The sequence below is a fragment of the Petaurus breviceps genome, unplaced genomic scaffold, assembly GCF_028583685.1.
Source record: "Petaurus breviceps papuanus isolate PSGF00001 unplaced genomic scaffold, PetGlider_PUasm1.0 90537, whole genome shotgun sequence".
NCBI lineage: Eukaryota > Metazoa > Chordata > Mammalia > Diprotodontia > Petauridae > Petaurus > Petaurus breviceps.
In genome coordinates, this window is record NW_027187271.1 from 262,341 (window position 1) to 273,179 (window position 10,839).

Consider the following 10,839-nt stretch of genomic DNA (forward strand, 5'->3'; position numbering starts at 1 on the left):
CCATATGTACATCCCTCCTGACCGTGGTCCTGCGATCTCATATCCTGGGAACGAAAGAGGGTTTAGAGAAGGGAAGAATATCTATTCCGCCAATGGGAGCGTGAGCCTGAACGTGAAGAGCCAATACACGGGCTTGTCTGGCCGAGGCGGGGATGGAGAACGGGGCGATGTCTCCCTTTCAAATGGGGAACCAAGTAGCTGTCTGGAAATGCAGAGACACAGGGAGTGGGGAGGGGTAGAGTGGCTGAGAGCTTTCCCCAGCAGTTGCTGAGGAAGCACCAATCAGCGCTTGGCAGGGGGGTGGGCTGCGCTTCACCGTCTAGTCACCTTGGAGAATTGGAGATTCAGCCAGGAGAGGGAGGGGTAGAATCCCCCGGCTGACGCGTCGGACCCGGGTTCTCTGGGATGGGGAGGGGAGAGAGATGGCGAGGCGCTTGCGCAGTAGTGGCGGGGAGGAGCTGGACCTAGCAGCGGGCGAGGAAAGCTGTGAGCTAGTAGCCGGGAGGACTGCTGTGCGCACTATGGGGGAGAAATCAGGGACCAGGTAAGTGAGATGGGGTCTGCAAAAGGGGTGAATTGCTCAGAGCCAGGCTTTGCAGAACGGGTGGCTGCGGGCTCCGTGGATGGAGAGCATAGGGAGGAGAGCGGGGACCAGGTGCCTAGGGAATGAGGATGGGAGTGGGGGCAGGGGCTCTGGAAGGACCGGGCTTGTGGGTCCATGGGGACATGAGGTGGACGGGAGCAGCATGCATGGCACACTAAAACGGGTGAGGACTCGGGGCCTGGAGCCTACATTCCAAAGGGACCGGGGGCGGGGGGGAGGCGGTAGACGCCTGAGCTGTCTTGTTGCTGAGATGCTGGGACACCGAGAGGAGCAGCAGGTGGCCTGTTACCCCCAGGGATGGTGCATGGAGAGGGAAGCCTAAACCCTCTGGGGAGAGACAGTCCCCCTCCCTCCGTCTCCTACCAAACAAACAGGAAGTCGCCACTACAGTAGTCCCCCGCCCTGGAAGAGTGCCCTCTACCTGCATCCTAGCCTGTGATACCCACATATTTTGTCTTCACCCCCCAAGGATTGCTAGTGGCAGCCGCTTTATGAAGAAGAGTACAAATGAGGGACTGGAAGCTGATGTTGCTGGCATCCCACCCTAACATACTCCTGTGTCTAGGTTCCCCAGCACCATTTGCCTTTAACATACCCTCTCCCCACATAATTTTTAAGACAAGGCCCCTTCACTCTCTGTACCCCAACTTCTGTTTTTTTGGACTCCAGTAGAATCTACTTCCTGTTGTGACCCAATACCCACTTAGGGACCTTAGAGCTATTGGGGGTGGATGTCTCTGTTTCTGGTAGGAAGGGGAAAAAAGTGCAAAAAAAAAAAACACCAAAACCCAAAACCCTAGAAGAGCTGAGATATATCCTAGCAGTCTGATCTGTCATATCTCTTGCAAACAGCAGTCAAACCTTTCTTGGTAGAAAATGGGAGTTTATGTTTGGGTTAAGGAGGAGGAACAGTTCACAAGGGCAGGCCCTGGGATGTGGGTGGGTTAGAATCCCAAGGAAAAAAAAGGAAGTGGTTGACTTGAGACTGTCCCCCTTTTCTGTTCTGTGGCATGGGTTTTTTGGGGGGAGTGGACTGCTGACATGGCACAATTTATCACACATACCACCACTACCCTTTCTTTGAGCCACAGGAAATGGAGAGAATAGCAGGAAATGGGGGGGGGCACCTGCTTTTGCTGGCCCTCCCCTCTGGGCAACTCCCTTGATCTCCCCCAGTCATCTTCACCACTCTCCACACACATGAACTCCTCCCTAGATTAGGGCAATTAAACCACATTCAGCAGCTCAACTGAACAAATGTTTATTAAGCTCCTAAGTGCCATAAAACACTATGCTCAGTCTTGATGGATACAAAATCACAAATGAAAAATAAATAGTGCCTGCTCTCAAGAATGGATCGGAATCTTCTCTTGGGCAAGGGCTTTTGCCCCAATAACCAGCATCCAGGTAAATACCATCCTGGGGCCTCTAAAATGACAGGCTCATAGAATTTAGAGCTGTCTAAGACTTGAGAGAGAATCTAGACTGACTCCCTCCCTTTACAGAAAAGGAAACAAATATAGTAACTTACCCCAAATCCATATACATATTAAGTAGCAGACCTAGGATTTAAAGACTAAGTCTTTGACACCAAATAAAATGTTCTTTTAAAAAATATAACATGCTGCCTCTCCCTTGGTTAGGGAGAGGGGCAGGCAAACAAAAAATAAAAAAGATATCCCCTTGGGTCTTTTGGAAAACATCAGAACAGGGTACTTTCCATGACAACCAGAAGAAAACAAATGATGGTTTGTATTTGTTGTTGTTCTGTCACATCCAACTCTGTGACCCCATTTGAGGTTTTCTTGGCAAAGATATTGGAGTGGTTTGCCATTTCCTTCTCTAGCTCATTTTACAGATGAGGAGACTGAGGCGAACAGGATTCAGTGACTTGCCCAGGGTCACACAGCTAGTAAGTGTCTGAGGCTGGATTTGAATTCAGGTCTTCCTGACTCCAGGCCTGGCTCTCTATTCACTGTGCTACCTAGTTGATGGTTAGTATATTGAAATGTCATTCTACTTTTCTAGAGAGGCCAGTGTGGGAGAATGGGCCTAGTTGGTTCTCATAGTTTTCACTTAATAGATGAAGGGAATTTGACCCTCTGGGAGTCAAGAAAGGAAATGAGGAACTGGAGTTTGGGGAAGCTTGAAGTGGTTATCATTCAATGTTGACCATTTTAGGTTTATCCAATAAGCATTTATGAGAAACAAGAGTGTCTTGTAGGGTAAGTAGGGATGTTTCTCATCTAGAGAAGAGGCAGACCCCTTGGCAGTTGCTACAAAAAATAAATTATAAACAATGCCATGTTGGGGCCCCAAAGACTTCCTATCCTTAATCCCAGGGTGACGTCATAGCCTAAAAGACTGCCTTGGAAAATTGTTAGTGGAATACTGGGTAATTAGTTCATATGGTGATACACACTTGGGCAGTATCATGTAGTAGTTAAAATGATGGACTTGGAGTCAGAAAAACCTGGATTTGAATGCAGCTTTCGATACTGACTATACATCTGATTGTGGACAAAATTATATCCCCCTAGGTTTCAGTTTCCTGGTCTTTAAACTGGGGATACCACTTCCTATGGTACCTACCTCACAGGGTTGTTGTCACAGCAGTCTGATTTCAGCAACTGCCATAGTAGACTCTATCAAGGGGAATGTCTGCTTTCCCTTAGGTAGACAATGGGGATGAAGAAAATGGCTGGGCAATAGATTGAAATACCAGGTGGTCTCTATTACAGCCCCTTATTGGTACCCTTGAGGGTGAGTCAGCCTCTGAAAAGAGGAAAGCAAATGTGGTTTGGATTTGATGAGGGGGTTAGACCTAGATAATGACTTTTGAAACCAATAGCTATGCACTTGGTGGAGTCTTCCCTCTCCTGTGAGGGCTGGTGAAGAAGAAATGAGAATAGAGTTGGGTAGGGAGGCTCTGATAATTATTTATACCTGTCACATTAAAGGAAGAAACACACCTCACCCCCACTCCCATTCCTTCTAACTTAGGAAAGGACTCATGGGGAACAACTAAGCTATAAGGGGACAGGGTGGGTCTGCATGGTTGCCATAATAATGACCTTACAAAACCCATTAGCTTCTGGTCCAAGCTGGGGTCCCCCTTGGGGATCTGGATTTCTTGAAAAGGTGAAGAGGACAGAGAATGAGGCAAGGCTTTGGAATAAGGGGCAGCATCCCAGGATAAGGTAAGGGAGTCCTTTGGCTCTCTGAATATGATTGTGTTCTCTGCTTTATTTTGGTAGAGTCTTCAAGAAGTCAAGTCCTAATTGCAAGGTGAGGCCCCTTTGAGCCACAGCTCAAAGCTTCCTGCTCTTTCCCAATCTCCTTTCAGTAGTCTCATCTTCCTACAAAGGTTCCCCAACCCCTCCCCCTAGCTCCCCACTTCCTGCCATATCTAAAAGCTGACTTCCCCTCCCTTCTTGCCACTTTGGCAACATGCATGCCTGTGTATGTCCTAGGGAATCTGAGAATAGGTGTTAATAGAGGCTAATAGAGGCCTTGGACTATGGGGTCAAGGGGGAGAACAGAAAAGCCTAGGCTTCCAGGCTATAATCTGATTGGCTGCCTTGAGGTAGCATATCCCTAAGGTCTTCTTTCCTGGGAAGGGTCTTCTTTGGAGTCAAGGATGCCAGGCAGCTGTAGGAGAACAGGGAGGGGAATTGAGGGCACCTATAAGAAATAGGGGTATGGGGAAGGTTGAAGATGGGAGGGGATTCCTTCTTGGTACCCAGGTCTGTGAGCTTGAAGGCTTTCATTCCCACTTGATCTTGATACCTTACATTATCCCCTTTGCCTTCCTACCAGCTAACAGTGTACTTGGGCAAGAGGGACTTTGTGGATCACCTGGATCGAGTAGATCCTGTGGGTAAGTGGAAGGGCAAAAACCCTGACTGGCCCTGGACACAGGGAAAAAGAAAGCTCCTGGGGAAGGGCTTGAGTCTATATATTATGTCCCCTCTGACATCTTTTAAGTGCCAAGATAAGGTACAAATTACAGGGAGGGACCAGCCAGGTCTAAGGTTATATTGTGGGTCTCGTTACAGATGGAGTGGTGCTAGTGGACCCAGACTACTTGAAGGACCGAAAAGGTGAGGAACCTCAGGAATTGGAGGCTTTAACTAGATTGGGGGAGGAAGGGACCTGTGGCCCTCTAGGTCCTTAAGTGCAACCCTTTGACTGAAAACTTCATAGAACAAATCCCCTTAATAAAAAGATTTGTTCTGTAAAACTTGGACTCAGTCAAAAGACTGAACCTAAGGACCTAGAAGGCCACATGTGGCCTTTACGTCCAGGTTCCTCACCCCTGAATGCAGGAGGTAGTGGAGGGAGAGGGAACTCCTTAATAGAAGTAGTAGTGGAACAGACATGGCAGGTGTATAGGGTTTTTAGAATTAAAAAATGAACCTGGGAAGACAATGGCAAATGTTAGAAGGTCTTGCTAAGAGAATTCAAAATGGGTCTTTGCCGGGGGGGGGGGGGGGGGGGGCGCATGGGATAGATTTCTTTCTTCCTGACATCTTTTTCTCCTTCTCCTCCTCCTCCCCACTCACCCATAGTATATGTGACATTAACTTGTGCCTTCCGATATGGTCGTGAGGACCTGGATGTTTTGGGCCTGTCATTCCGAAAGGACCTGTTTGCTGCCACATACCAAGCTTTTCCCCCCATCCCTGACCCACCCCAACCCACAACTCGCCTCCAGGAACGACTGCTGAGGAAGCTGGGCCAGCATGCTCACCCCTTCTCCTTCACAGTGAGGATTTTTTTCACCTCTAACCCTTCAACACCTTTTTGCCTATAAGGGTCAACCTGATTCCCTCTCTACAGCAAGTCCCTTAGAAACCCCTCCTCAGGGTGGCATGGGGCCTGCCAGTGTGTGTTTGGGAACTCTAGAATACCTCATTGCCAGCAGCCTTGGAATCTAGACATAACAGGGATATCTAAGGCTATTTAGGGATAATAGAACAGGTGCCCAAATACTGTCCAAGCCAGTCCTCTCTTTGCCAGCTTTCAGAGAGCCCTTAGATGGCTTTCTTCCCTAGTTAATTATTCCAACTAGAAAGGCAGCTTGATAGGGTACATAGAGGGCTGGCCTTGGAGTCAGGAAGATCTGGATTCAAGTCCTGCCTCTGAGGCATACTGTTTTTCTGGTGCCAGACAAGTCACTCTCAGTGTCTCAGGCAACTCTCTGAATATAAGATGCAGAACAGATGTTGGTCTGCATTAATAGAGTTGGTTTCCTTTCTAGGAATTCCCTACATTCATGAAGTGAAAAGTCCAGTCCAAATTCCCCCATCTAGATGGGGTTCTCCCAGCCCTTCCTCTTATCATTATCATATTGTGTGTGTTTGTGTTTTCAGAGAAGGGGGACAGACATTTGGGGAAAGATTTTTTTTCTTGAGAGAGGGGAGGGTCAGGGGAAACTTGCCACCTTCCTCCCACTCTCCCAGATTCCACAGAACCTGCCCTGTTCTGTCACACTGCAACCTGGACCTGAGGACACAGGGAAGGTAATGGGAGCAAGTGGTGGGGGTTGAAGGGCACTGACCTAGACCTCAAAGGCAGTGTTAGGAAATGGACCATGAAAGGAAGTAGGAAATGTTTTTTAAAGGGTTTGGAATGGGAATGAAGATAGTTATATCTGTTAACTACTGATTTGAGAGGTGGGGAAGGGGTGGGGGGGGAGTTGAGGGCAGCAAAGAAACTAAATTATGATTGGAGGGTCTGGTAGGGAAGATATGGGTATCAGAATGGGAAGATGTTGATAGATAACATCCCTCAACATAAGTTGAGGAAGCAGGTTGGGGGAGGGCCAATGGTTAAGGGACTATGCACAGAACTGACTCTAGCTTCTGCCTCTTCCCATCGAGGCCTGCGGGGTAGACTTTGAGATTCGAGCCTTCTGTGCCAAAACACTGGAAGAGAAAATCCACAAGAGGTGAGGGGATCCATACCACCCACCTGCTGTCTTTTCCCAGTCACTGTTGCTGCTTTTTTGAGGTGGGAGTCAGCATGGAAATGTCTTAGGTCTGTCGGATGCCTTCCAGTTTACCCATCTGCACCTAGTTGTTTGCTTGTGGTCTCCCTCTCTGAGCTCCTTGAGAGCAGGGATGGTCATTTACGTTTCTTTGTATTCCCAGCACTTTTAACACGGTGTCTGGCACACAGGAAGTGTTTAATAAGTGTTTGTTGACTGACTTACTGGTCAGGTTGGGGAGAGATGGCATCTTGGAAAGTCAGGGGAATTCACTGACTACCAACAGTACCATCTATCCCACCCCCTGATTTCCCGGCCTAGGAATTCTGTGCGGCTGGTGATTAGGAAGGTACAGTTTGCCCCAGAGACACCAGGTCCCCAGCCCACTGCTGAAACCGCTCGACACTTCCTCATGTCTGACCGATCCCTGCACCTTGAGGCCTCACTGGACAAAGAGGTGAGGAGGAGAGTGGAGATCCTAATCATAATGAAGGGACTCAACACTCCCAACAGGGAACTTTTGGGGGTAGGGGGACAGATGACAGGATGGAAATGACGACAATATTTGTAAAGCATTTAGCATAGTGCTGGGTACATAGTAGGTGCTATAGAGATGCTAACTCTTCTAATTATTATTTCATAGACAAGGCCTGCCACAAATCGGGCTAGACTCATGGGGGAACACAGTATGATGTACATAGATTGAGAAAATATGGAGAGGTTCTTTTTCTGTACCTTTGAAAGAGGGAGTTGCCCATTTTTGATAAAATAGATCCATCAAGTAGAGTACAGAACAGTGATTTGTAGAGTTTGACAGTTTGACAAACTAATGGGTTCCTCTCCCCATCCTATCTGCTAGCTTTATTACCATGGGGAGCCGCTTAGCGTTAATGTCCACGTCACCAACAACTCCACCAAGACGGTCAAGAAGATCAAAGTTTCTGGTATGAAGTAAAGAATTAAGGGTTATGGAATAGAAATTGAGGGAGACTGGAATGGGAAGGCAATGACTATTGAAGAGATATTTGGAGGGAGACCTAATAAAGAATGTGAGGAAGACCCTAACTGGGACAAACTAGGGAATGTTGAGGTTATAAGGGGATTTTGTGGGAAAACTAATAAAGGGCAGGCTTGGGCTGGGGACCCCTACTATGAGGGTGATGGATCAGAGCAGCAAGGCATTTGGGAGACATGAATAAAGAACAGATCTGGAATGAGAGGAGTAGAGGGAGGGTTGTGAGAGTGAGGGATTACAAGCTGTCTCCCCATCTTTTGGGGGTGCTGTGACCCAACTTCTTCTCCTACTCCTCATTCCCACTCTTTGCCTGGTGCTTTCTGCTAGTGATTGACCTTTTATCCACCACAGTGAGACAATATGCTGATATCTGCCTCTTCAGCACTGCCCAATATAAATGTCCAGTGGCTCTGATAGAACAAGAGTGAGTAATGGGGCCCTCTGCACTGGCCTATTTCTTGGGGGGGGGAAAGAGAGATGGCAAGGACCAAGAAAGAATTCTCCAGGCTGGGTGAGAGAGGGAGGAGCTAGTTTATACCTAAGAAGGGGCAAGGAATAATATAATCTTGAGTTATTCATCCAGCCTCTGCTTTGAATGTTTTTTTTTTCTTTTTGGAGGGGGGAAGGTAGGGCAGTTGGGGTTACGTGACTTGCCCAAGGTCACACAGCTAGTTTTTTGTGTTAAGTGTCTGAGGCCAGATCTGAACTCAGGTCCTCCTGACTCTATTCACTTCACCACCTAGCCACCCCTTGCATTGAATACTTTCAATGATGGGGAGCTCACAAGGTAATTGCTCTAATTTCTAGAAAGTTCTTCCTTAGAGCAAATACCTTTTTCCATTGTAACTACTACTAGTCACCATTAAAGAGTGGTGACTAGTGTCAAACAAGTAAATTTTAGTGACAGTTTGGAGCTCTGAGAGCTGGACTCCAGCTGTCCTGTCCCCTCCAGCCCCAACATCCCTTACTAACTAACTACTCCTTTTTTTCAGTGACCAGGTGTCTCCCAGTTCCACATTCTGTAAGGTGTATAATATAACCCCACTGCTCAGTGAAAATAGGGAGAAACGAGGACTTGCCTTGGACGGGAAGCTCAAACATGAAGATACCAATCTGGCCTCCAGTACTATGCAAGTGGGCAGGGGGAATCCTGTTTGTGTTACATCTGTTAGATATTCTTAGCTAGTTCATAACTTGTTTCTTCCCCCTCCTTATTTCCCACATCTTTCTTATTTTTCTTGCCTTCAGCCTGCTTGGGAACAGAGTTGAGGTCCTATTAGCCTCTTGGTAGAAGCTAATGCAATTCAGTGAAAAGTTTCTTACAGTGAGAATTTGGACACCTGAGTTCTAAACCAGGCTTTGTCAATTTGGGGACATAATTTCCTAAATCAGAATTTATGGCTGGAAGGGATCTTAGAAATTTCAGTCCTTTGGAAGTGAAGCCATGTGCCCAAGGTTGTAGATGAGTAAATTGCAAAACCATAACTGACCCTCACTTCCTTTTGACTCCCTGTTTTCTTGGCCTCAATGCTCTGCCCTATCACACTAAATGGTTGAACTATCTGGAAGATCCTTCCAGCTCCAGGTATTATGTGCAGTTAACTCAAGCCCCCAAATCCACTGGAAGCTTTCCTTGTAGTCTGCATTAGGCACTCCTGAGGCTTATAGGAGAGTTAGGGGTCTGAGGTGGGATGGGGCAAGGGCCAATCTACCAGGTTGGTATTTATCCATCCTCTAGTTCTTAGCCCTGAACTGAACATCTTTCCCCTTGCAGAGTGAAGGAAGGTGCCAACAAGGAAGTACTAGGCATCCTTGTGTCCTATAGGGTCAAAGTGAAGCTGGTTGTGTCTCGGGGAGGGTGAGTACTGGTCTTCTATTTTATTTCTTTTGCCCAGTGTCTATAGCTACCTGTATTTTTCCTCATAGTGTTTCTTTCTCTAGGGATGTTTCAGTGGAGCTCCCCTTTGTCCTAATGCACCCCAAGCCTCATGACCACTCCACCCACTCCAAACCTCAATCAGGTGAGACTCCTCCACCCAACTCAAGCCATTTCCAGGAGTCTGCTAAAAGAATATAATAAGAAAGGGCTATAAAGAGGAATTTATTCTTCTCTAGACCCACCAACTAACTGTTCATCCCTTTCTTTTCCATTTAGCTGCCCCTGAGATAAATGACCCAGTGGACACCAATCTCATCGAATTTGAGACCAAGTAAGGAAGACCTCTGCCTTTACCCCTCCTCCCCCTACCTCCATGGAAAAGGAAGAGGACTCCTTTTTGCTTTAAGTCTACTTTCCTCTACCCTGCTACAGCATCAATTCCCTGCCCTCTCTAATAATGGGTGGGGGTAAAGGGAGAAGAAGATTCGGAGGGATGAGGCCTCAACAATACCTGGCTTAGTGAAGAGGCTGCCCAGCAGCTCAACCCTGTCACTGCTAAATCTCCGTGTCATCTGTAGCACCAGCACTCTTGCTTCTTTCTCTTTTGGTTGGGGTGGTGGGGGAATCTGGAGCCTCTCTATCTCATGCCCTCCCTCACTTCCTTTCCCAGCTATGGCACAGATGATGACATTGTGTTTGAGGACTTCGCCAGGCTTCGGCTCAAAGGGATGAAGGATGAAGATTAAGATAACCAATTCTGCTAGGGAGGGGGAGTGGAATTGGAGAAATGAGATGCTGGGGGGAATAAGAGCAAGACCATGCTCCCTATTCTAATTAGGGTTCCATATGACCCCCCAGGCATGAAAGCACTGTACACAATTTTTGATTGAAGCTGGGCATTAATTTTAAGCTGCAGTGGCCCCCTATAGCAGCAGGCTGTGTTTGTACCTATATTTGGGGGGGGCAGGAGTGAGGAATAATTGAGAAGAGAGAAAGAACCCTCACCTTCCACACATATACCTGTCACTGCCTCTATAGAACCCCTTCTGGATTGTAAGACCCCTTTATTGGTAGGGGAGGAAAGTGGTCCCCTGAGAGGTAGGGGAGTTGCTTTGGATCTAAGCAAAAAGGAAAATAATTTTTTAAAGCTGAAAGTGTATGTGTTTTCTCTGACTTGGGGGTTAGTAAAAAAAAAATTATGGGGGTAGGGAAGAGGTAGCACTAATATCTTTTTATTTTTTGTTCTTGAGAAGACCAAATGATCAGAATTTGAAAGCATAATAGCCTTGTGAAGTAGGGAGGAGAGATGAAGAAAGAAGGTGCACAGTTGAAGCCCCAAGGGTCACACA

The 10,839-nt window shown here is 47.2% G+C and overlaps 2 protein-coding genes across 2 annotated transcripts in view; one reads left to right on the plus strand and one right to left on the minus strand.

Annotated features, from left to right (window-relative positions):
• VMO1 (vitelline membrane outer layer 1 homolog) overlaps nucleotides 1-10,839 on the minus strand; it is a 181,968-nt gene that overhangs the window by 107,560 nt on the left and 63,569 nt on the right. The window lies entirely within an intron of this gene.
• On the plus strand, nucleotides 339-10,644 carry ARRB2 (arrestin beta 2). The gene is made up of 15 exons (XM_069063157.1): nucleotides 339-544; nucleotides 3,862-3,892; nucleotides 4,424-4,484; nucleotides 4,663-4,707; nucleotides 5,176-5,372; nucleotides 6,070-6,129; nucleotides 6,490-6,557; nucleotides 6,918-7,053; nucleotides 7,456-7,540; nucleotides 7,963-8,035; nucleotides 8,604-8,741; nucleotides 9,386-9,469; nucleotides 9,553-9,632; nucleotides 9,767-9,821; nucleotides 10,161-10,644. The coding sequence occupies exons 1-15, from the start codon at nucleotides 423-425 to the stop codon at nucleotides 10,234-10,236; spliced, it is 1,311 nt and encodes a 436-aa protein (XP_068919258.1). The 5' UTR covers nucleotides 339-422; the 3' UTR covers nucleotides 10,237-10,644.

Bases quoted from the DNA above. Each gene is read 5' to 3' on its own strand.
- ARRB2 (XM_069063157.1), top strand. From the start codon at position 423: ATGGCGAGGCGCTTGCGCAGTAGTGGCGGGGAGGAGCTGGACCTAGCA. The intron at 545-3,861 runs GTAAGTGAGATG...TTATTTTGGTAG, and splicing joins GGGGAGAAATCAGGGACCAG to AGTCTTCAAGAAGTCAAGTC. The intron at 8,036-8,603 runs GTGAGTAATGGG...CCTTTTTTTCAG, and splicing joins GTGGCTCTGATAGAACAAGA to TGACCAGGTGTCTCCCAGTT.